Here is a 27,034-nt window from a genome sequence, read left to right as displayed (position 1 = left end):
ACATCTGCCCAGTGTCATTCTGAGTTTATTTCTGATAAACAAAGAGGTACAGAGTGTCTCCAAAGTGACATCTTCAATGTCGTCCCATCCAAAAGGACAAACTGAGCTGCCTGGAAATCTCATCTTTATCATGGGGGTGAATCAGCATGTGGCGTGGCTAAATCTGGACAGTGAATCAGCAGCTCATCTCTTTAAAATTCAGCAGAAGATCCTTGAAATGATACTTCATTTGGGTAAATATAAAAAAGTTGTGTAGGCTGCGACTCATCTGTTAATATCCTATCCTGTTAACCTATCCTATTTTGATCTGTGAGCATTTTTAATTAAACCTTTTAGGCATTTGTAGAAATAAACATCCAGACCCTTTGACCTGAAGTGTCAATAAATAATAAATATCTATATATTTCAAAGCTGTGAATTAAGATGCACGGCAGACCAGAATAAACAATTAAGTGGAGCAGCCACTGCTCCTGGGAGACCGGGTTCAGCACCACGGACAGCGCCATGCATCAATACTCCCTTATTGGATGTTGGAGCAGTTTGTATAGTGGACTTCGTGTCAATATGATCACGAAAACCCACCTTCAAAGTGCAAACAAATCAAGAATTGGATAGAGAAGAAACCTCACTCACTCTCAAAATATAAACAAATCACTCGTGTGGTCATGCAAATGAACTAAATCAGCTTCTGTTCGCTCTGCTGATGCCCAACACGTCGATCCAAGCTGTTGAGTTGTCACCTTCATATTATTCAGTCTGCCCGTGTGCGCTATAGATGAGACGGTGTCAGCCCGTTCCTCTCGGTTTTCCTGAAATTAGGTTATTATGGAATAAAGTAGGACAGCTCTTTTTTGGCTCTGGTGAATAAGATGCAACTCATGCGTTTAATTCCAAACACTCAGAGTTCATTGAACCTACTCCGATCAGAGTTCAGGGTCAGACTCAGAGTCAGAGTTGGATACGCTCTGGATCAGACCCACGGATAAACACAGAGGACATGTTCGAACTTTAAGGTGGACTTTTTTTTCTTGGTTAATCAAGCTTGAGCTTCTGCAGCGCTGTATATCCCGGTTCCTTTGAGACGCATTATGATTGTGGTTTCATTGGTCTGCCTCTGGATCTCCGTGCTGGTCTCTCACTAAGGCACCCCTCACCACCTCCTCCTCCTCCTCTTCCTCCTCCTCCTCCTCCCCCCGCCCAGACGTCATCTGCTGGAGAGCGGGCTTCGGTGATTTAAATACGGACTGAGAGCCGGGGAAGGTGTCTGTGTGAGAAACAGGAGCGTGTCTGGAAAGTGTGAGCGGGTGCGTTATTGGCTGCCACATGGTGGAGCAAAGCCTAACCAAACTTTGTTTTATTCTTCAGAACACCCCCTCCCCCTGCAGTGGGACACAAAGTTTAGACATCAGCAAACTAACTATTCACCGCCACACATCTACCTCTGGCTTTACTTGGTCAACTGTTAAAAGCAACAAGTGCTGCACGCTTGGGACGACAGCGTATCTTTATTCTTCTTCCCCCCGACACACACCTAAGAAAGAAAATGCTAAAGACATATTAGCCGCTTCAGTGCACCGTGGCCCAGTGTGCCACCGCCGTTGACACCGGGCTGCGATGATCGTGTCCAACGTGACCGTGAGCCTGAGCGGCGGCTGCGCGGGGGTCAACAGCGCTCTGTGCGCCGGAGCCGGGGAAGGGCACCCGGGCGGCGGCTCGTACCGGACCACCCTCACCCCGACGGGGAACTTGGTCGTGGCCGTGTGCCTGGGCTTCATCGGCACTCTGGGACTCCTGAACAACCTGCTGGTGCTCGTGCTCTTCTGCCGCTTCAAGATGCTGCGCTCGCCCATCAACCTGCTCCTGATTAACATTTCCATCAGCGACCTGCTGGTGTGCGTACTGGGGACTCCGTTCAGCTTCGCGGCCAGTACACAGGGACGGTGGCTCATAGGAGAAGGGGGATGCGTCTGGTACGGCTTCGCCAACTCTCTCTTTGGTGAGTAGAAATGTGGATTTTGTGAGGAAATGTTCACACGGACGTTTTTGGTTGTGTGTCTGTGGCACAGCTGTAGACTGTGTTTTCTGTATCGGGTGTGAGAGATGGTGCGCTGCAGCCTCGGTGTGGATCCTTCCCGCGGCACTGCGCTTGTTTCATTCAATTAAGTTAAGCTTTATTGTTTGAAATGGAGCATTTGTAAACATTACGGAAACATTTGGCTGTTATACGATCCGTCGTTGTGCGCATGGTGCGTCCTCACAACTTTCATAGAAAAGGCTGAAAAACCGTGTAGCCCAGATGAATCGAATCATGATACCATGATGATTGGTTATCTTTTCCAAAACATCAAACCGATATGGTCAGTTGATTTTACTTCCCGGGGTTTCTTTGTCTCAGACTCTCTCAGTGGTATTTTGGGAATTTTGGGTGAGACCATCCTGCAGCCTGCATGCACAGCGGAGAGAGGGGGTGGGGGGTCTTGGTGAAAGTGCAGATCCTCTTATTAACTGTTATATTGTGCGAGGTGCAGGATAACAGGGATAGACTGTTGCAGGCACATATAGACTCGTGACGGGTGCACGTCCTCGTGGCTCTGAAGATGTGTGCACGTCCAGATGCGCATGTTTCTTCCCAATGAATGAGTTTGTAAAAAAAAAAAAAATCAGTGTAGTGGAGATGTTCGTGGTGAGGCTCTGGTCCTATAGTCTCCGGCTGGGGCTGCTGCATGACAGACTGTTGGATCACTTCCAAAGCTGCATGTGCTTTGCATCTTCCCGGTACCAGGGTGCTGTCCCAGCTCGCAGATGCTTAGTCATTTCAAATGTCATTACTGACTCTGAAAACATGTCACTCCCGATCGTCAAGCCGGTGATTTGGGCGCTGCACGCAACTGTGTACATAAAACAGCGTGCAGTCCTATTAAATGCCCGCGAAACGCTCATTACCACATAGTTGAGCGATTGCGCCTGAAGCAAGTGGAGCAGGTCCGTGCGCTGTGGGCACATGCACGGTCTCGGCCCGTGCGCAGGCTATGACGGATGCATCAGCAGCATTTGTTGCGGAATAATGTCACCCATGGGAAATTAGCGACGAGAAAGCAGATGCAGGTCTACCTTTGCTGATATCGATGCAAATAGGGCGCAATGACGCAACTGAGGATAAAGCACTCACTCACCTGGGTTGGGGCCAGGCTGGGGGAAGAGCCAAAAAAAGCCTCGTGCACAGGCCAGGGGGGCAATAATAAAGTGATTCATAAGGAGTTTGTATAAAACTAGCATAACAGTGTTCAAATCATTTCCCACCTGAGCATGTGTATTCGTCAGTACTTCTAATTTGATTAAATCTGTTGGATCCGGATTTGACTCATTTGTGCATTAAACATAAGAAATGCTACCAAAGTCACAAGTCCTCCGCCTGAGACCTGATTTGAGGTTCTTCAGTGGACAAGCCCTCTTACCCTCAGTCGCACTAATTGCATTAAAAGCTTTTCAAGCCTCTCACACAACCTTTAGAGGAGCATGTCTGAGGTATTGGCTTTTGAAAACACCAATCTCTCAACTCTTTTGAGCTGTGTGTCCTACTTCTCTCTGGCTGTCCAATCAAAGTGCACATGTCAAAGGATATGTTGCACTTAATGCTTTCAAGCTGAACAACAGATGGAAGGGTTAGAAATACAGTAGTTGGTTTCTAGGGCCCTTCATGCTCCTACTGAACATCCTTCTTGACTGAATTTGGCTAAAATTAATCTATACTAATCTCATATAGAATTCACTGCATCACGCCTGGTTCTGTTTGTATAAACTATGACAGACAACGGTCAGTCCTTCAATCAGATTTTAATAATGGATCATGTTTTTATTACATTGCCGCTTTGTTTCCTGCACCCCCCCCCCCATCAATTAATCATAGCCACTGGATTTCATGGTCAGGTTCCTCTAAAAAGGATTTCCTAAAGTTCATCAGTCACTGCTGGAAAAAAAAACAGTGAATGATTTTTCACAGGATTAAACATAATAATAACATCTGATTAAATATTTACAGCTTTTCAAAAACAGACTTCCCAGCTCCATTTCCAGCTGAACATTGACTGCTGATTGGATGCTGGACGCAGAACAACTCTGCAGTCAGCGGCCGATAACTTCTCCCTGAGGAAGTTTATAGAAAAGTACAAATTATAAATTATAAAGTATAAATCTTACAGGAAAGGTTCCCTCTCATTCACTTCTGCGCGCTCCATTTCAATGTGGAGCATCTGCTGGTGACCACCCGCAATCACAGCAACACTAAAGCCAAACATGAAGCCTTTGGATAATGAAATATTCAAAAAATGCATATGTAGTTGTCGATTTGTGTTTTTCGATGTAGTCTCTTTATAGTCATTTTACATCTATTTGTCCTCATTTTGTGTCTTTGGAGTAATTTTACATCTCTTGTGTGCATTATGTGCCTCTTTATGGCTGATTTGCGCCTCTGCCGTACTGTTACATCTACTAGTTTTGCATCTCTCTTAGTCTTTTCGTCCTTCTTCGTGGCCATTTCATGTCTCTTTTCGATTGTATCTCTTTAAGTGTTATTTGATAAAGCCCAGGGGACCTGCGACCCATCGAGCCCCTGGCTGTTCAATCTATCCATGCACCGGAGGAAGGAACTAAAGATTTACACTCACATACGTTCAGTGATTAAGATTCATGCAGCAGACGAATCCAGCAGGCTTTTCCATCCATGGCTTTTGTCACCAGGACACTGTGTCGCTTTCTTGATCTGCTGCTTAAAAACTTCCCACCCTACGTTTTACTTAACTTCACTGAATTTCTTTCCTTAACAGCCTCTGGAATTTGTGAAACTTTTAAATTGATAACAGACTCTTCAGCACTTCTTTCAGTTCCTCTAGGATACGTTGGCAGCATCCAAAAAAGGATTACTTCATTTCAGTCAGATCATAGAGAATAAAGTGAGACTCCCATGTTTATCAGTATCTGGATGTACACTGAGTGTATCCACCGTCTAGATAACTAGAGTTTTATGCTGATCTTAGGCGCTGTCTGAGGTCGTGTAACAGTGACATCCACAAGGAGACAATTTATTAAAACCTCTCTGACAGGACTTTAGCTTCTACCAGCTACAACATCGCAGGAAGACAGACAGCGTGTGTGTGTGTGTGTGTGTGTGTGTTCATGTGAGAACGAGAGATGGCTTACAGACATCATTAGAGCGCCCATTGGTTATGGATGAGTAATTCCTCAATAGGCTCATAAAAACAGAGTGCAAGAAAGAGTGGAGCAGGGTCAGAGAAAGGAAAAGTAAAATTTATAATTCAGATGAATACGGCTGGGGGCTGCTTTTGACACAGTATTCACCAAATCTCTGTAAAACTTCTCTGTATGATCGATGCTCCTTCAAATTAGAGGGCATGACTGTCAGTGACAAAAGATGCTGTTAGCCTGGCATAGGACATGGTATTCCTACTCCCTCTGCACATTGATTTCTACTTCTTGCTCACAGTGTCCTCCTTTCGGTCTATAACATCTTAGATTTATGAACGACTGAACAATAGAATATTAACCGCTTTGCCTTCAAGCCAAAAGCCCAAACCGAAGACAATTTGTGGAAATTGCACACATGTCCACACACTCACAACCTGCACTTTTCTTTTTTTGCCATCAACCTCCCCGCACCCATTTAACTGCTTCACCTGCCCTGACCGCTATTTAGCATTTTCCTCTCACTCTCCCTCTCTCATTGAACTTTTATTGTCTTCCATTATTCTCGGGGGGGAACAGGCGGGAATGTATTTTTCTGCCTTTATTTGACACCAGGTCTGCGTGTCCCAGCATACTGCTGGCTGCCTCCTTCTGCCTCAAGTGATCTCTGCACACAGTCACTGGATTAACCTTGCACTGCTGGGCCCACTCGCTGCATACTGAAGTTAGATTGCCCTTCTGCATGCACACACACTTGCACACGCAACCGAGCACAGATATAGATGACGATGTCCGGGGGAGAGCAAATGCATATACATGTGCATCACGCAGGCACCAGCAGCACCTGGCCAGAGTGATTTTAATTTGGTACGATGGTAAGAAAAAAAGTCTCAGCAGGGAGAAAGAGAGCAGAACAATGCTGCTGCACCATAAAGGTCAAAGATAGTGAGCCATCTAATGAGCAGGCGTAATAAATAGTAAAGTAAAGGTCTTTCAAAGCAGAGACCAAAATATATTTTGTGGAAACATGTCTGGTTTTAGTTGAGCATTAATGGGAACAATCATCTCTTTACCTGTTAGCCAAAGCCATCATCTTTAATGTTAGCAAGACATTTTCTTCCAAATAAAAGACTTCTTTTGTTTGGAACACATCAGGATCACAGTACTTCCCCTGCACCCATGATGGCCGAGGAAAAACACACGGCGATGAGATTTGTCGGACAAACAAAGCTTTATTTGAGCCTGTGTTTTTCATTCAAACCGTCTTTTCCTGGATATACCTTATCAGACGAGTGCTGCTGAGCCAGATACTTTCTAACAGACACATAAGGCGGAGGAAGTCAGGGAGCTGCACAGACACCGAACAAAGATGCTCCTTTTTCTTGATTTCAGACATTATTAGATCATAAGATGTTTCATTTTGGAATATTAGATTCAACTGCTTCCTTTGATCCTGCCTGAAGACGAGTAGATGGATGAAGAGGGATTTGTGATTTCACTTGGTATGAAGTTACATCCAGAGTTCTGCGGGTGTCTTTCATGATGACATTACATGGGCTTAAATAAAGATTTCCTTGTCAGTCATACACTTTGTAACCAAAAAATAGAGCAAGGGGAATGTGATGGGATCGGCAATATGTAGTTTCTGAAAGGGATAAATCCTAATCAACTACAGCAGATTCGAAGAGCCCAAGGCCAAGGGACTGCTGTCAAAGGTTTCAGAAACATGATGACTGCCAATATTAAAGTTTTATTCCCCTGCATGTATGCCATGGTGGAGAACTGCTGTAGCAAATCTGAGAAAGTGTGAATTGATTTGGCTCCTCATTCAAAGCTGGATGTGGACCACAGAGTACATACAAAACGGAGGTAGACTCCATGTTCAGAAAGTTAAGACAATACGTAAGTGCCTGAAACTTGTATATTGAAGTCTATGAGGAAATGACTCGCTTGATTTATAACGTCAGTACACATTTTCATAAAGAGGTTATGATCTTAATCGCTAGTTTCAAGTCTTCACCAATGAAGCGTGATGTTCATTTGGTAAAGGCTGGTAATTCCATTAATTGTCTCCAGTGAAGGAAAGTAACACCAATGTTCATTCTTGTTTTGATTCAATTTCTAGCACTTTTTTTTGCTCATAGTAGGTCAGCATGCTAACTGGCTAGCCTCGGCCTGGCTGGTCACTTTCAGATAGCGAGTCACTGTAGAGTCCGTCTCCCCTGAAGAAGCAGCAGTGCTCAGATGGCATAGTATAGCCCTTTGTCTTGTCAACACAATGTTGGCTGCAGCTCTTGGCAAAGTCACCACCATCCACAAGAAAATGAAATAAATAGCTGAAATAATCTGAAATAATCACAATTTCTAAGGGTTGCAGTCTTTTAGTTACTTTTAGTTTTTGCTCCAAAACATACTGGAGTAATGGCTACCTCTAGCGAGATGTAATTTGTTGCCAGCTATTAACACTATCACAAAGAGGACATCAGCCAGTCCACCTGTTGTGAGGAAGAGAAAGTTCTTCTGCTGTTTCTTTTCAAACTGCAGAGAGAACAGAAGAGTGAAATGACACGCTGGATGAGATAGAGTAGTGATGAGCTGGGATGAAAGAGCCCTTTGTCAAAACAGATGGGAGACAGTGCGTGTTTGGGGTCGGTTGCTATGAGTCAGTAAACCCACATCAAACAGAAACACAAGTAGGTTGTTGTAAAACTTTGTTTACTTTGTAATATTGCAGTAACAGAGCTAATAAAAAGCCCGGAGCTAAGCATACTGTGCAGAATACGCAGCATGATTGCAATATCTGGGGGCAACAGACAACACACTGTACAATAGGGACTCTGCAGGCAGGGCAGTGTGGTGGATGTGTGTGCACAAGACACGTGCACGCAAACAAAAACATTCACAGAGCTAAAAGTTTTTGAACTTGTTCTACTGCCTTATTTTTCTAACTTTTTCCCCTCCTCATTTTTACCTTTATTCATTGATTGTGTTGCGTGTTTGCGGCTTCGGCACCTTAAATAAAGGGCTGGATCACTTCCCTAAAGGAACACTCAGTTTAGCTCCACTTCACTGCCACTGAAAATCAATGAGCATGAAGGACAGCCCTGTGGATCACATCAGCTTCTAAACAAAAGGCTGAGGGGTCAGTGTGAGCGCCGAGCTGCAGGCTCCTGCTGCTCTACCTCTGAAATACACAGAAACAGTAACACATCGAGATATCAAGTTGGTGTGCGTGCGCGCGTGTGTGTGTGTGTGTGTGTGTGCGTGTGTTCACTGAGCAGAGACACTACAGGTTGTGCTGCTGTTTGAGATTTACAGCAGCATGGATCTGCTGCAGGAAGCTTGTGAGCTGAAATGCGATACAACCACATTTGCTATAGTTTTATTACTCCGCCCATTTCACTGGGGCAATTATTCTTTGAAATTATAACCGGACTCTCTTTGAAACCATAAACCACAAAGCTCATTTTTAGCTGTACTTTTGATTTCAGAGAGAGCTGTGAGGTTTTATATCACATATATATGCATGTTCATCGTAGATGCACAGATTTGGACAGACTGTGTTTAGTCTGTATTTGATGGCCTCATTAAATGTGATGTACAGCAGCCAGGGTAAAAAAAGGAGGGAACAAACCTGTACGATGTCTACAGTGTTATATTCTGCTTATGTACCCAATTAACTGTTAAATGCTGGATCTACCTTTCTTGCAACTTAGGTATGTGTGTCCCCTGTCTTTTTTGCTGTAGGTATCGTGTCCCTCATCTCCCTGGCTATCCTCTCCTATGAGCGCTACAGCACCATGATGGTCCCCACCGAGGCGGACTCCTCCAACTACCGGAAGATCTCACTGGGCATCACCCTGTCCTGGGTCTACTCCCTCATCTGGACCGTGCCGCCGCTCTTAGGTTGGAGCCAATACGGCCCTGAAGGTCCCGGGACCACCTGCTCTGTTGACTGGAAGGCCAAGACAGCGAATAACATCTCTTACATCATCTGCCTGTTTGTATTCTGCCTCATCATACCTTTCCTGGTGATCGTCTTCTGCTATGGGAAGCTGCTGTGCACCATCAGACAAGTAAGTCAATGGGGAAGACTTCCACTGAAGTCGCAGCGTTTGCACAAGGAAATCTGGGTCCACCCTCAACACTAGATGCATCTGGGGTCTTTGGGATTTTCAAAACTGAAACCACATTTCTCATAAACCTTGATACTTCAGGGGATAGAATAACGAGTGCTGGCAGCAGCTCACATATATTCTGACAAGTTAAGCAGTCAGAACTATTGACCAAGAATATACTGTAGATATTTGTTATTAAGGAATCTTTTTAAAACTTTACCGCAGTAAAGATGGATGAATTTTGACAGGAACAATTTTCCACCCTAGAACAAGTGCACACAGTGTGAACTATGAGCCACTGTTAATGGAAATAACACCATCTTAAATGTCTCTAAATTATTGGTTTATATGGATGAAAACCTGAAAAACACTGACACCAGAAAGCTTCTGAGTATTGTGGAGCAGCGAGCAGCTAAAGTGACTGCGTTTTCTCTAAGAAGTTGGTGGAGAACAAAACAAAGCCAGAATAAACGTTAGTGCGTTTTCACACCTGAAAGTCGGGATCATGGTACGAACCAAGGTTCATGTCTTTGTTACGTTATTACATTTGATCTGGTTTCCCTTGTGCTTCGGATGTCAGCAAGTTCTCAATTCGGCTGTATTTGTTTAATTTGTATTTGCTAATAGAAAGAAGTAGTCTTTCCATTTCAATGAAGGAAATGAGTGAACGGTTTCACTTGGTTAATTTCATTGCCAATCTAATATCATTATGTTGTTGCTACCAGCAAAATGACGCTCTTTGTCATCCAAACATTATATCGTTAAAGGTAAAGACTTCAAGCAACCCTACAAGCTGCCTCCACTACGTTTTCATCTTTAATTGTTTAATGCTGCCTTAACTTCATGCGATCGGTCCCGAAAGGCCGAACTATCCAAAATAAGTATTTTCACATTGCATATGATCAGAGCCATGGTTCAGTTTGATCCAGTCGGACTAAATTTTAATCAGTTTATCCGCACCATAGTCCGAGGCACCTTTCACACTTGTTATTTTGGTTCAGACTAAACTGAAAATACAGAAGGTCCGGACCAAACGAGGTAGGTGTGAAAGCACCCTTATACTTAAATTCATCGGGGGGCCAGAAACTACTAAGTACATGTAAAAGCAGTGATTTATCTGCTGGAAGCATAAATAAACTTGTTAGTACACAGTCATCCTATACACTACCATTCAAAAGTTTGGGGTCACTTAGAATTTTCCTTATTTTTCAAAGAAAAGCACTGTTTTTTTCAATGAACATAACATTAAATTAATCTGAAATACACTCTATACATTGTTAATGTGGTAAATGACTATTCTAGGTGGAAACATCTGGTTTTTAATGAAATATCTACATAGGTGTATAGAGGCCCATTTCCAGCAACTATCACTCCAGTGTTCTAATGGTACATTGTGTTTGCTAATCGCCTTAGAAGACTAATGGATGATTAGAAAACCTAGTTGCTAGTTGAGTATCTGGAGCATCACATTTGTGGGTTCGATTATACTCTCAAAATGGCCAGAAAAAGAGAACTTTCATGTGAAACTCGCCAGTCTATTCTTGTTCTTAGAAATGAAGGCTATTCCATGCGAGAAATTGCAAAGAAACTGAAAATTTCCTACAACGGTGTGTACTACTCCCTTCAGAGAACAGCACAAACGGGTTCTAACCAGAGTAGAAAGAGAAGTGGGAGGCCCCAGTGCACAACTCAGCAAGAAGACAAGTATATTAGAGTCTCTAGTTTGAGAAATAGACGCCTCACAGGTCCTCAACTGGCAGCTTCTTTAAATGGTACCCGCAAAACGCCAGTGTCAACGTCTACAGTGAAGAGGCGACTCCGGGATGCTGGCCTTCTAGGCAGAGTGGCAAAGAAAAAGCCATATCTGAGACTGGCCAATAAAAAGAAAAGATTGATATGGGCAAAAGAACACAGACATTGGACAGAGGAAGATTGGAAAAAAGTGTTATGGACAGACGAATCAAAGTTTGAGGTGTTTGGATCACACAGAAGAACATTTGTGAGATGCAGAACAGGTGAAAAGATGCTGGAAGAGTGCCTGACGCCATCTGTCAAGCATGGTGGAGGTAATGTGATGTCTGGGGCTGCTTTGGTGCTGGTAAAGTGGGAGATTTGTACAAGGTAAAAGGGATTTTAAATAAGGAAGGCTATCACTCCATTTTGCAACGCCATGCCATACCCTGTGGACAGCGCTTGATTGGAGCCAATTTCCTCCTACAACAGGACAATGACCCAAAGCACACCTCCAAATTATGCAAGAACTATTTAGGGAAGAAGCAGGCAGCTGGTATGCTGTCTGTAATGGAGTGGCCAGCGCAGTCACCAGATCTCAACCCCATTGAGCTGTTGTGGGAGCAGCTTGACCGTATGGTACGCAAGAAGTGCCCATCAAGCCAATCCAACTTGTGGGAGGGGCTTCAGGAAGCGTGGGGTGACATTTCTACAGATTACCTCAACAAATTAACAGCTAGAATGCCAAAGGTCTGCAATGCTGTAATTGCTGCAAATGGAGCATTCTTTGACGAAAGCAAAGTTTGAAGAACAAAATTAATATTTCAAATAAAAATCATTATTTCTAACCTTGTCAATGTCTTGACTATATTTTCTATTCATTTTGCAACTCATTTGATAAATAAAAGTGTGAGTTTTCATGGAAAACACGAAATTGTCTGGGTGACCCCAAACTTTTGAACGGTAGTGTATATCTTAATACAATACAATGAAATATCAAGCTCACAGGATGGTGATCGTAACTGATTCAGCAGAAGTTGAGAATCTCACTGTGGCGATATTGCACATTATCTGCAGACCAACACAAATCAAAGTAAGAACACAAGCAACAACAATGATATAGAACATAATTCAAGCAAAGCCTCTATAATCGAGTAATATCCAGCATCTCGAGTCTAGATGCTGGATATTACTGCAAATGGAATAGCCCAAATAAAAAAAAATGTCAGAACCCTTATATTGACTCCTGAAATGTAGAGACAGAGACAGTTGCAATGTGTACTGGCTTATGAAATGTTTTAATATGATTTAAGCTGATGAGAGAAGTGTTATAAAGTGAATTACAACTCAAAGATTTAATGTCATGAACATGAAAAGTCTCTGTTTTTGTTGTGAAGTAACTAAACTTAAGCAAAAACTCTACTTCTACTTCTCAAAGTTCACAAAGTTGTGAACCGGTGAACTAAAACCTGCAGGTGTTTCATGAAGATGTATCATGCAGCTGTGACTCTGGGGCTTAATTATTTGTTTTTAGTTGAAATCCATCCATCCATCCAAACAGCCATTACAATGCAGAGGTAATTACAGGTACCCCTAACTCTAGCTGTATCCAACTAAAATGACCATGGGTGCTGTCACTGCAAGTCCATAAAGTCAATCGCTGGGTCTTTGATGGGACATTGCACAGAACAGTTAAATGCACTGGCTTCAAATCCAGAAAGAGTCACAGCCAGTATTTATGGGAGCAGAGTTAGAGGAAATTAGCTGTGACTGGTCAGAACCTTTGTCCAGTTATATATCTCTACGGAGGCCGCTATGTTTTTTAAAGTAGCCCAGACTAGACAAACTAAACACCTATTGAGTTTTAAGGAGAACTAAAGGCTACCACAGGTTCTCTTTCATGTTTGGAAGGGGAGCGTGAGGGGAGGGGCATTCAGCTGCAGCATGCAACTCCAACACTAGATGTCACTAAATTCTACACACTGAACCTTTAAAGAGTAACTTAACACTGCTTGAAGATCTTGTTTTTGCTGACCTCCAGTTGTCGTCTGTCCGTCACCTTGGACTGGTGTTTTCTCGAACCCTGTGGCGCCACAAGTGGGTGAGATTACAGGTGCCACCAGGCACATTTCTGACCACATCTATCCCTGATGCTGGATGTGGTGACAGATGTAGGAGACTTGAATCTTTAAGTTCAGCTGTTCTTCCTTAAATATATTTTTTATGGTGCTTATAATTTGAACGATGTAAACTTTATGGGGAACCTCATTTATTTAAACCCAAACAGACTGCACACAGGATCCTAAAAACAAAGCCCCTGAGTGTATGTCCCTTTGCATTTCCCAACCCTATAGCTGACACTACAGAAAATAATTACCCCCAACAGTGAGGATACATAAGTAAAGACAAGGTGAATTTGGAAGGTGAGCAGGACAGTGGAGGAGAATATAAACCCTGTGAGTAGGAGATGAGCCTAGTTTGCAACATCCGGCTGCATGTGCAGTATTACGCACACTGCCCCACAGTGACTGAGAGAATATGAGGGGAGACAGTGTGGGAGGTAGTGTGCACTCTCTCCAGGGAACTTAGTCATCACACACAAACCCCTCACACACACACACACACACACACACACACACACACACACACAGTTGTGAAGTTTGCAAAAACAGTTCCCAGAGTGACCGTTCCAGTAATACAGACTGCGAGCATCATGTCCTCTCAGACAGATGATAGTGTGTGTGTGTGTGTGTGTGTGTGTGTGTGTGCGCGCGCTCTTGTTCAGCTATCTTTGTGAGGGCCAGTTTGAGTCTACAACCTACGGAGTGAGGTCACAAAGTGAGGACCTTTTGGCAGGTCCTCACTTTGTGACCCCCCCTTTAATGGACTGTTTGGGGGTTAAGAGTTGGTTTTAGGGTTACGGTTAACCTTTAGGTTAGGTTGAGGGTTAAGGGTTAGGCATTTAGTTAGGATGGTTAGGGTTAGGGTTGGGGGCCAGGGAATGCATTATGCCAATGAGTGTCCTCACTAAGATAGCTGTACAAACATATGTGTGTGCATCTGTGTGTGTGTGTGTGTGTGTGTGTGTGTGTGTGTGTGTGTGTGTGTGTTTGCATGTGCTCCGTCTTCCCTCAGCGGCTTGGTGTGTGACACAGACACAACTGTGAGCAAAGATAGGTAACAACTAATCTAATAGAACAATGCCGGTCTCCTTTCTTTCCCGTGTTGTTGTGCACGGTTTTCTTCCTCTCCATCTGTGGTTTGGCATCAGTTTCTTTCACTTTGTTCTTTTTATTTTGCCCCTTTTCACACTGTATCTATTTGCTGTCCTGCCTCATCAGAAAACACACACAGTTCTTTGTACATGATATAGGGTGAAACGAGGAAAAGTAATAGTGTCTCAGTGTTTTCTCTCTTTTGTCTTTCCCTGCTTCTCATTCTCTTCCTTCCAAACGCTCTGATTTATCTATTATACGTCGGCTTCAGCTTCTTTGTCCCCTCTTCTTGTCCTTTGGTTGCTCTTTTTGCAGGATTACATGAGCATTCTTCATTTGCTTTATCTAATGGCTCGCTGTGCTGCTCAGGGTTGTTCCTCTCCCGCTGATGGTGAGTACTTGCTATTGTTCATTAGTAAAGTCAGGTCACGTTGGAAATCAACGGCTGGAAAAGATAAAAGTATGTCAGCAACTTGTCGACTAAAGGTTAAAAGAGTCGGCTCCCCTATCTAATAATGTGACGCTCAGTGGAGCAGTCCACGCGGGGGTTTGATCCGAGGCGGTGTGCATTTGCCTGATCCCATCTCATAGTGAAACCAAATATCAGAGGCAGAGGAGTGAAGTTGAGTATTTAGACACGGCTTTCGATGAAATTTGTTGGCCTACTTCAGCTCAAAACTGTCTCCATGAGGTGAAGATTAGCCTCCTTTTTCAGTTTAATCATGCATCCATCAATAGCCGGCTGAGAGGATTGTAAGACAGGAAATGGACAGAAACCCATCGTCTATGCTCGCTTGTGCATGCTTCGTAGTGTCTGTCAATGTTACCGTCTCTTTTTATTGCTCGCTCTCAGAGAAGGCTTTAACAGCAAATCACTTGAAGTGTGTCAAGATATCGTTCTCATACAGATGTATGTGTATGAGTTACTTAAAATGAGCCTGTACCTCCTTTCAACATGCCAACATAATTCAAACTGTATAGACTTTACCCAGAATCCATCTGGGACCAGGTATTAGAAAAAAACATCCATTGATTTAGTCTGCAAAAATAGCACATAAGTAAATCATTACCCATAACAACAGCGTCCATGGTTTTTAATAAGTGCTGTAAAATGTCTTGAACAAGGAAATTCATGAGTGGCTGTGGATCAGGAGATAGAGTGGGTTGTCCACTAATCAGAAGGTCTGTGGTTCAATCCCAGGCTCCACATGCCAAAGTGTCCATGGCCGGGCTCTGAACCCCCCAGTGGCTGTGCTGGTGTTTGATAGAAAAAGCATTGTGTATAGTACAGCGCTGTGTGTGAATGTGGCTTGTACTGTAAAACGCTTTAAGAGGTTGTTAAGAGAGGTTGTTGAGGTTTTCTCGCTCTCTCATTAAGACTAGAATGTATATAATATATAAATATAATTACAGTCCATTTACCACTACATTAATTTAACCACTTATGCTCATAATACATCGTTAAGTTTAATACATAGGTGCAGTCAGGAAAACAACTGCTGTAAATTGTGTTTTAGGAGATCTCAACAGAAACTGAATTAAACACAATTCAAAGATGCCTGCCTTTCTATTTGTCAGTTCACGTAATTTGCATAAAGAATAGGCAATATAAGACCATACAATGGAATCAAAAGATGCATACGCTTCCTATATATTCAGTTTGCACAATCTATTACTGTGTGGATGCAACGCTCCCTTCTGCCTTAAATAAACTAGTTTCTTTCCCTCTTTCTCTGCCTGTAGCCGCTGGGCTCTTTGACCCTAAAACATCATACATTAATCCAAACGCCACAGAAATATACCGAAGCCGTCTGCAAGTCACAGAAACAAGAACAAACCAAAACATCCACACATGAATCTAATGTACCTGATACTGCAACTGCTTTAAATATTTACAAAGTCCAAGGCTCTGTCTTGACTTTATTTTCAACTGGATGTTGCAGCTTTAATGTTGCACATGCTGATTTGAAGCATTTGTAAATTAGACAAAGAACCTTTGTCCAAAAATATTCCTGGTGTCAGACATGGACACTGTCGGACATATTGTGGGTACTTCAACAAATAATAAAAACTGGGCTCACCAACTGTGACTGATGGCATACTATTTTTATCCCAAGCAGTCACAACAACAGCAAACCTTGTGTAGGCTGCTGGTGCTACACAATGTCTGGTTAATTAACAGTGAAAACGACGGTTGTGTTGTCTGCTGGTTCACAATATGTTACATTATCTAACCCTCTGCAGAGCATGGTGACTTGACGGTACTGAACATGTTGTGGTGCAGTTGTCGATGTTCTTTGTCTTCTTTCACCGTCCCTTTGAACTGTGGAGCTTTCTGCACCAGGACTCTGACATTTTGTTACCAGGGAAAGAGCAGAATCTGCAGTACTGATTTGTGCAGTTTGTTTTAGTGGTTAGCATTTAACTCAATTTGAAAAAATCACAAAACCTGCTTTTATGTAGGGTTGTCAAAAGTATCAACGTTTAAACACCACATGTTGGAAATGATACAATCCGTTAACTACAGAAGCCGATCTATTCTACTCTCAGAATCAGGAGGGAGTCAGAAGAAGGACCAATAGATCTACCACACTGTAACAATACTATGTTTAGAAGTAAATGTTAATAGCACCTCATGCATAGTCAGGAAAATGTATGTAAAGCATTACAAGAAAAATGCCTCCTTGACAGTTTTACTATCATATCATCAAACTAATATTAGTCAGGCATTAAAAGGGTTGACTGCATCAATGATTATTTTCATTATGGATTAATCTGATGATTAATTCATCTGATTAACAGAGTCGAACGTGACACCCTCACAATGCTTGTTTTCTCCAGCCAATAGTAAAAAGCGTTATTATCAATACGCTCTTCCTTTTCATACTGGCCACGTTTTTTTGTGTGATCAATTCTTTGTATTAATCACTTAGTTATTTAAATAAATTTGTATTGCTTTAAAGAAAATTATTGCATGAACAATAGCGCTCAATATAACATAGTTTATCGTGGTATAGAGTATGGAATCATATTGAGGACTCAAATTTTGGTATCATGACAACCCTGCGTCCATGTATACATGTCATGTTCTGTATGCAGTACCAGACTCCACTAAGACATGGGGCTTGAATATAAATTGAGACAAATACGCACCTACATGCATTCTATTACAAACCGCTCTGCTGCACATCAAAGTGCGAAGTCACATCTTCACATAACTTATTCCTCAAAGGATCGAAACATCGCTGATCCAACATCACTGTTCAAAGTGACAGAAACCGCTCCACATGGATCCACTCTGTACTGTGGGCCACTCAACTGGCAGATGATGCAAATTACCGTTATCCTTTAAAACTGAAAATGTAGCGTACCATTCTTCCCACTCTGATGTGCTGCAAGTCACCAAAATAACTAAAAGGGTAAAGATGACGTAAACATATCATGGGACACAACAGCAGTTTTTCATAGCAAAGGGAAATCATGAGCTTTGCACGTGCATGAGAATAGGGCCCATTATTTAAACCTTGATAAAAACAAAAAGAAAACATAGAAAGTTTTGCTCCGTGATACATATTATTTCACATCATTTGGTGTCTGCTGTAATATTACAAGATCAAAATCAGACACAGATTTGGATGTGGGGAACAACAACTTAATTCCTCTCTACCTGGAGGATAGTATAGACACAGCTAAAAGGTTGAAGTGATGAGCTCCGGCTCAGATGATTCAAATGTATTAACCCAACCAAGTTCATCAAAGCCACTACAGTATGTGTCCTGATCCAAACCCAATAGATCTGTCCTTCAGTTTCTATTAGCAACATAGATGTCATCAAAACAACAAGAGAAGAAAAAATGTATGCCTCAACCGAGAGACATTGTCCACGACACTTGAAAACCAAAACAAAGAGGATAAAATATGCACACGCACGCACACAGACAGATGGAGTCTTTGGTTAGACAACCAGCAGCTCCTCCCTTTGTCTCAACAACCTCACTCTTGGTCTGAATTCATTACGTGGCTCGTGTGTCCCTGTGGAGATCGAGCAGTGCTCTCAAGTGCCACGATATTTCTCCAGCATACTTTGTGGCCGAGAGGTAGAGAGGGAGAGAGGGAGAGAGGGAGGGAGGGAGGGAGGGAGAGAGGGAGAGAGGGAGGGAGGGAGATGAAGATAACGAGAGGAAGTGAGGGAGGTAAAGGGATGAAAGGGGAGAAATGAGAGTGACCGATTGAAGCCCTGCTATATTAATGTTAACCTGAAATGTTAACCTCGTTATGCACTGAACCAAACAACCTAATTTTGCTCTTTCCCACATTACATTAAGTGACCTCGCAAATGTAATAATTTCAATGGCCACAAGAAGATTTTTTCTTCCCACCTCTGGCCACTTGTTAATTTTGTGAGCTCCTATTATGATTCACTTGTCCACTTGTCCACTCTCAAGTGGCTCTGACGCAACCAGCATTTTTCACATGTTTACAACATAATACAAGCAACCTTGCAAAACATTCTTTAGTTCCAGCTTTTTAAATGGGATGCTTTTCTGTTAATTTTTTTCATCATTGTTTTCCATTATGCACCGTATTTAATTCGTTTTTAGACAAAACACCTTGAACTCTAGGGAAAATAAATTTCTTTCAAAACATTTGATGAACATACAGGATAATCAGCAGATTACGTAAAGGTGATGAAAAGTCCGAGAAGGACTAAAAGCAAAACAGTGAAAATTACGGGAAAAAAAACGTCGGTGGCCATGTGAAAATAAATGGCCTTTCAAAGGAAGGCAGCTAATGCTAGGACTCACTTATCATTACCATTTAGCATCATTAAGATTAGCATCTAAGTACAACTGATAGTTGGAATTAAGTACACATTGTCTACTTGGTAATCCTTCTGTTTTACTGACTTTTCTTCAAGTCCCGTACATTTTTGTCGTGTCTGTGCAGAATTTGCTTCGTAAAGCTTTGGGTTCCCTCGGAGTGCAAGTAAGATTGTCCTCCATTTCTGATTCTGGGTTCGTCAGGAAAATCTCTAAGCTGATGAGCTTTCACGACACAAGTCTTTGCTCAAGTTGAAATATTTTCAACTTGCGTGAACTGGAATGCACGTCTGCCTCGTCCATCGCAGATTCATAGTTACTCATGTCTTTGCAGTGACTTAGTAAGTATTTGCACCACAGGATAAATTCTCGTCCTGTTTGGTCCTAACCCAACATTACACTTAAGACTAAGTGTTGTCCATGGGGAATAACATTTTGTTTCTATTCTGCACGCACATTGCCTTTAGTTCTCAGGATACACACAATGAAATATTGTGAAACACATGCAGGGAAATCATCATTCACATGCCAACAAACACTAATAACAAATAAATGCAAATTTACAAAAAAGCGAAGGTACATTAGTTTAAGTAACAACGAATGTACACTTGGACGTATACTTTGTTTTTCTTTCTTACTTGTTAGTCGTACTGCACTCCCGGGACAAAGTCCTGCGATAGGCTTATCAAAACTTTAGTGACAGTATTCAGTCAAATATTACACCAACTTTCTGCTCACAATCTACAAGTGGCCAAAAGTGCTCCTGTTAAAATGCATCTCTGTGCTTAATTCTTTGTTTCTATTAAGGACCCTAATGTTCCTTACCACAAAAACAAAGTATGTAAAATGAGATGGCGAATGGCAAGATGCTGAAGGGCACGATTGCGGCGCTGAAGAATAAGCTGCCAGCTTAAAACACAAAGTAGTTCTTGGTTAGATTGCCTGCAGTGTTAAGTTCATGTTCTTTTTGTTTGTCAGGCTACAAGTGCACCGTGTCCTTGTTTATTGTCTTGTTGGAAACACACACGTATTATGCACACAACTGGCACAACGGCTCATCTCATTTTCGACAGTGACAGCTTCAGTCCCTGCTTTCTCACCCGCTCTTACACTCTTTTCAAAACACTTTCTCCATCTCCCAGCTCTCTGTGTGCCCTCGTCCCATATTCTTTCCCTTTCACTGTGCCATTATCATCCATCTTCTTCACCTTGGTTGTCTCGGTTGTCATTATCACTTCCATCCCATCTCCACCCCTCATCACGTCTCCAGAAAGCAGCCCGATATGTGCCATCACACAACAATGAAGCATTTGGTAACACAATAATGTCCATGTGTTTAGCTTAGTTCTAAAAGAATAATCACCTTTATTTAAATTTGTAGGCTTTGGTGCAAAGAAAACCTTTGTGGATAATGATATTACAGCAGTAATTAAATTAACAAAATGAACTGCTTCATTCCTTCTTTCCATTCAAACAAAGACTATTACCTGCCGAAGTGATCATCAATATCAATCAGGCTATAAATAGACTCATCCTTAGTTGGTCGTTAAGATGATTATTCTTTAGTTTTCTAAATTGCAACGTAAAACCAAAACTAACCTGCTCAGTTGAAAACAATGAAAAAAGACATGAACCATGGTCCAAACTTTCAGGTGTGAAAAGGCCCTTAATGGTGACAGAAGAGCAGATTTAATACTATTTTTCCACCTCAGAGTTTTTGGAAGGAAATCCAAAGCAGAGTTTAACCAAGAGTGGATCGTAAAAAAAACGAAACTGTTCAGCTTATCTAATGAGCCAAGTTTGCGAACTGAATATTGTTTGTAGAGCTTTATTTTTAATGACTTTTTACAGGGAGGATGTAAAACACAAAGTAGTGGAAAACACAATGTTTTGGATGTTGTTGAGTATTAATGTTTCTTATTTTTAGAAAGCAATCTCAGCCTTTGCAATTAAGCCAGTGGGATGCAGATCAGTGTGTGCTTCAGTGCACTGAAAGTCAAAAATGAAAATTCCCTCATTATCTACTCACCACTATGCGGTTGGAGGGGTGGGTGAAGTGTTTGAGTCCACAAAACACTTCTGGAGTCTCCGGGGTAAACTTTGTTAGAACAGAATCCAATACAATTGAAATCAATGGGGAGTCCTTCTTCAGACGGGGGCTTAAAACACGATGTTTATGGCTTAAAACACGATGTTTATGGCTTAAAACACGATGTTTATGGCTTAAAACATGATGTTTATGGCTTAAAACACGATGTTTATGGCTTAAAACACGATGTTTATGGCTTAAAACACGATGGTTAAGGCTTAAAACACGATGTTAACGACCTCGTTTCGAGTCGAATATGAATGTCGGGGCTTGCTGACACTTGGATGACACCAAAAGACTTTACTTGCTGGGCAAATGAAAAATTTGACCTGATAAAAGGTACTAAATAAATAGGTCAATCAATAAATCAATCAACTTGTATTTGTATAGCTCATATTAACAGATCACAATGTGTCTAATAGGGCTCAACAATCAATCAGCTCGAGTAGGCTGAGGAAAAGTTTGCAAATGAGGGATCACCTAATATATGACATTGTTTGCTTGGATTCAATGGCAATATTAATTTTTGGCTATTTTACCTTCAGTGTGGTGTCTGAGATGTTTCCCACTTTCCTTATGTGGTTTGAGTTTGACTCCTTAAACACGATGAAGAGATTAACATACAAAACGTTTGACTATCCAGTATTTCAATCAAGTGCATTGAAGCACACACTGATCTGCATCCTTCGTGCTCAATTGCAAAGGCAAGAAATTGGATTTTCAAAATAGGAAACTTGAATCATAAACCATAAAATCAAAAACACTTCGGTGTAAACGTTTCCTTCCAAGCCCTTGTAAAGTGCCAGTAGCACTCCAGTCTTCAGATGCTGCGATGTTCGCACAATTTACCTCATAGCTCAGCCTCGGCTTCCCTGACATCTGCCGACCACTTATTACCAATCTGTGGACATACAGAGAAAAAATGCAGCTCAACAACCAAGCTGTGAGATGCCATTAACTTAACCCTCCAGATACTTGATATCGTACGGAAACAATTCCACCAAATTATGGTGAAAGGTGCAGCTGACCTCCAGAGTCCAGGAGGAAAACTGAGAGAAAGCGATGATCTACTGGGGAGGAGGTGTAATCTGGCTTTAGCAGTAAAACTGACTATGTGGTCATTAATTGCACTTCTTAATGATCCTGTTCGAAACAGTCATCAGTCGCGAGAAGACCATTTCCCCTCAGTATGTTTAAACCAGTCAAGTGTGGTGGTTGTGTGGCAGTAAAACCGAGGTGCTGCTGTGCATCAGCAGATGTTCTGCGTCACAGGGAGAGCAGGCCTCACATGAACTACAGGCTCAGTTAGAGTGTCCTCATGATAACAGCTCAAGTGTCAAGACCTCAACCACTTCACTGTCTGTCAGTCTGCTTCTTACACTGACTGAAACAAAGCCACCAGATTAATTCCATTTTCATCAGAGAGTTCAGGCAAATAGAAACTTCTTTTTCCATTATACTACCATTATATTTTCTGTCATTTAACATCCTAAACTCTCCTTAGTTTAGTATGAAAGGTTATATCTGATTTCTAGTTTCAGGGTTTTACAGATTTGTATATGATATCTAGTAATTTTAACAATAGTGAGATAGTGTTAAAAAATGACGTGACAAGTCGGTTCGAGTTCTGTTCTTAATTGCACTCGCCTCTCAATATAATATCTGTACTTAATCGAAATTATCTTGTAGAGGATTGAAGGAAACCGTGTGCACACACACACAGACAAAAAACAGACTGCTCTTACACGGTTGTGCTTTCTAGTGATGAGGAGAGGAGGAGATGCTGTGGATGTCCTTATGTGTCAAATATGTTGCTTTCACCAGCAGCTGGTTAACTTCACACTTCACTTAGCAAATACCTTGTCATTGTTACATCTCAGCTTTTGTGGAGATTCAACTATAGAACACGTTATTCAGTGACTTTTAAAAGATGCTGGTTTGTAAATGGTCCTTCGGACAGAGGCAGACTAAAACCGTTTTCAGGCATGGCCTGCGGAGGTGCTCAGATGTGTTCACAACAACAAACTATGCAGGATTCAGGTGAGGGGTGGTGCAGCAAGCAGAGGCAGGATTCAACGTTTTAATTCCGATGCGGAGATCACGTGGTTTTGACAGTGTCGGCTCTTATCGCCACAATGTAGCTTCCTAACGCACGCACGCACGCTCATAGCTTTAAACAATGCACGCTTATGATTCGGCCCCATGCAAAAGACTTTATATGAACTGGTGCCTTTTACTGTGTAATCTTTTAAAAGCATGGACACTATGAAGCCCAGCTAAAAGGCAGCAGGGGGATCTATCATTAGTGTGATTCATTACTGAGATGTGATCATCTGATCACAGCCCTAGAGACATATATTTTACTCCAGTTATTAAAGCTGACTATAATCCATCCGAGAGAGCTAATGTTTTTTTATGGCTGCCAGAATAATATATGTTAGGAGAGCTAGATAGAAGTTGAAACACGGGGCTATTTGAGGTCGATGGTATTAAAGTGTAGAGTTAATTTACCATGAGTCCTCTTTTGCTCAACTTCCACATGAATAACCTTCATTCATTTTGACCGACCTTCTACGTAAACCCACAGTAAGTGTGGTTATCAATCATACAGGTAACATTATGGATACTGCAGTCAGTGTTTGAAAAGGTATAATTAAATCCACATTTTATCTTTACTATACAGAATGTGAGTCACAGCAGTACACATTTAGAGGTCTGTCTAAGAACATGCTAACTGTGTGGCTCATGTAACAAGAATGGAGTCCGTTCATTAGTGCCCTGTTTGCGCCTACATACTGGAATGTTCTGGCATATTGTTTTGTTTCTTGCTGTCACGGTTTGTTATCGGCGACAAAATGACTTGGCTGGCTTTACTATCTAGGAGCGTTTCAATGCACTTTAGGGAACAAACATGGAGTGGCCCCACATCCAACCAAACCCAACCCCTCCCAGAAACATATGATACCAAACCATATCATCCCAATCTTCGTTTAATTCTTTTATTATAAACAAATTCAACACAATGCATATTGTGCTTACAATCAATTACTAGTTAAGTAGTAAAGTTTAAGTCAAAACCCCCACCTCCATCCCAGGTACAGAATGACAGAAAGCTAGTGGCATGTGGCTTCTCCTGTACATAGTGGATCACAGTATTTAAGGGGGTTCCAACAAAATTGATGTTGCTGTGGACAAACGTAATCAGAAGTTTTCACGGGCCGATTTTCAGCTGGGGGCCCTAGGTAGCTACCTGCTATGCCTATCCTGTAGCAAGGCCCCTGTTTACAGAAATGGAATAATGACTGATGTGAGGATATTGCAGGACAATTTGAATGACTTATGTGCTAAACAATGAAAATGGCCACAGTGATTAACATTTATTAACCTTCCATGAATTAGTAAACACTGTGAGTTTCATCAGTAAGTTGCCCACAAGGTTTTAGCTCTGACCGAGAGGAAGTTACTGTTTTGACCCACATCTCAAATGTCCATATACAGTAAATTCAACTGGAACAAAGGCTTCCTGTGTAAATTACTGACCCAGTAACTCTTACCACATCTACCCCATGGGGAAAAATATTAAATTATTCATTATTACTGTATTAATTATTGACACGTGAACCATAGACTCTCCTAGGAGACAAAGTTTTGATGGATGTCGTCAAAATAGCATTTATAGTAAATGTGAAACCAGTAATTCCCCATCTCATTTGCCTCCCAAACAAACTGGGACAGAAGGATCTGAAAATATCAACCCCAGTTTCTCACTTTAAAGCTTTAATGTTGGTTTCCCAAAGAGGAAATCAAAGTGCAGGCATCAAAGTCACAACAAACAAAATAGTCACACACTGATTGTATCATGCAGGGCTTTGTGCAGTGCTTTTGTTTGCGATGCAACATGGCTGGTTGACACAAAATCAATGCAAAATTGGCCTGGATCAAACATCTAAATGGAGCTCCTGAGAAATTTAGTTTCCACAGAAAGCTTGATTTTTGACCTCAATGGTATTTCCTAACATGTCAAAGCAAGTTGTATTTCACAGAGTGCACATATTTACAGCTGGTAGGTGTATTGGACATGAAGACATTACCCTGTATTGATTCAGGTGTATTTACTTGTCACTTCTTCACTGGCATCTGGAAAGTCTTTCTTTCTCACAAAGCATCAGCACAGCGACCTGTACTCTCAACTGTAGAACAGTGACACATATAAAATAAATAAAATAGTGTCCATTGTCCATTAGCTGGAAGAGAATTTGAACACTTACATTTCTTGCTGAACATCTCAATGCTACGTTTAACTAATCAAGAAATTTAGTTGTCTAATTTAACCATGATTTATTTCGCTTAACCACAACACCATAATTGCCAAGAGTCGATATTGTACAAAAAAAATGGTATTTGGATTTATTATTACCTCAATATAGTTCAATAACAACGCCGTTACAGATTCACTGGTTGTGAGCAAAATACTCCTGCAAAGGACCTTTGAGAAGGGACAACCTTGCAGACCAATTACGGAGTATCTAGTCGGGCAATGTGGACCTCAAAGAGTAAGCCCCAAACTGGGACACAGTTCAAGGCAGTCTTATTAGGAGCTATGCCCTAAAGTGACATGATGTGATCAGACTAAAACAAAAGACGATATGTCCTTCTCCTGCGTAGCTCCCAAGCCTAAATAAAGCTTATGATGGAGTGCTGAGTTTCTTCTAAATGGTGATGACACTGGGATGCAGAGCGGGTTAATCAAAAAGACACAACAGGTTAATTTGGCTGACTCAAGGAGTTTATTCAGTGTAAAAGGTAAAAACCCTCAGTGCATCATTCAACAAAATGCACTATTGCCTATAGTTGGCTACAAACAAGAAGCCTCAATCTTTTATTGTTTCACTCTTTGCTCACATCCTGGGCTCCCTGCCTGTCCTGACCCAGTAAGCCATGGCCTAATTGGAGAATCTGAATGTGAGGCAGCCTCTCGTCTGGCACTTCCAGCCTCTGCAGCCATTTGTCTGTAGGATGTAGCAGCATTTCATCGTTGGCTGTGACACATACACTAATGCTCATTCATTCAGCAAAGTAGTGATGAACAGTGATGGATTCGTCGAAATTATAGCATTCTTTATTTGCCATATTTTACGGGCCACAGGTTTATTGAGGATGGCTGTCTGCTGTTATGGCAGTGTGTGCTTGCCCCAACTCCGCCCCACCTGTCTTTCTCCTAAGGATATAAATCTCTAACACACCTCTTGAGAATTCTGCACTGGAAATGGGGCAGCCACAGATGTATTATCACTTAGATTGGGTTCTTCTTGACCTATTTCCATTTGTTAAATAGTTCCCTGGTCCTTCCTAATAAAAAGTGTGTGCTTATGGAAATGTTGACCTCTGCTGGAGACTCCCATTCTTAACCAATTATATTTAGTTTTTTAAATCAAAAGGTTTTGCATAGGACGCTATGTAATTTTCCTTTTGCTTGGGCAGTTTTTCTCTCTCTGCCTGATATTTATAACATGCCTGTTTCTCTTAGAATCTCTTAATCTTCCTCCAAGTTGGTCCTCGGAGATCTGCATCACACCCTGCTGGTTTCACGTCTGAAGGCTGGGCAGGAGAAAGGTCCCACATGTAGATGAAGAGAAAAATCTTTTGTCTTCAGCCTCAGGGTGGGATTAGAGCGCAGTGACCTGCATCATCTCATTTGATTTCTGCTGGCTCCTCACAGTGCATCTTCTCCCTTTCATCAAACTACACTACTAAAGTCTTAGTTAAACCAGAGCATAATCTGTGATCAGTTTATGTGCTTTTGTGCATTTCAGAGAAGAAGAACTAATGTTTCAAAAAATCTTCAAGAAACATCCTTATTGC

At 41.8% G+C, this 27,034-nt stretch overlaps 1 protein-coding gene across 1 annotated transcript in view; it reads left to right on the top strand.

Annotated features, from left to right (window-relative positions):
- Positions 1 to 1,277: 1,277 nt before the first annotated feature.
- Positions 1,278 to 27,034, top strand: part of LOC117778716 (vertebrate ancient opsin-like) — a 53,401-nt gene continuing 27,644 nt past the window's right edge. The window contains exons 1-2 of the mRNA XM_034614471.1: positions 1,278 to 1,996; positions 8,947 to 9,275. Coding sequence (XP_034470362.1) covers positions 1,615 to 1,996; positions 8,947 to 9,275 — 711 coding nt within the window. The 5' untranslated portion in view covers positions 1,278 to 1,614. The remainder of the gene's footprint in view (positions 1,997 to 8,946; positions 9,276 to 27,034) is intronic.

Source organism: Hippoglossus hippoglossus, chromosome 17 (genome assembly GCF_009819705.1).
Source record: "Hippoglossus hippoglossus isolate fHipHip1 chromosome 17, fHipHip1.pri, whole genome shotgun sequence".
NCBI lineage: Eukaryota > Metazoa > Chordata > Actinopteri > Pleuronectiformes > Pleuronectidae > Hippoglossus > Hippoglossus hippoglossus.
Note: the sequence above shows the minus strand (reverse complement) of the source record. Positions and strands in the feature narration are given on the sequence as shown.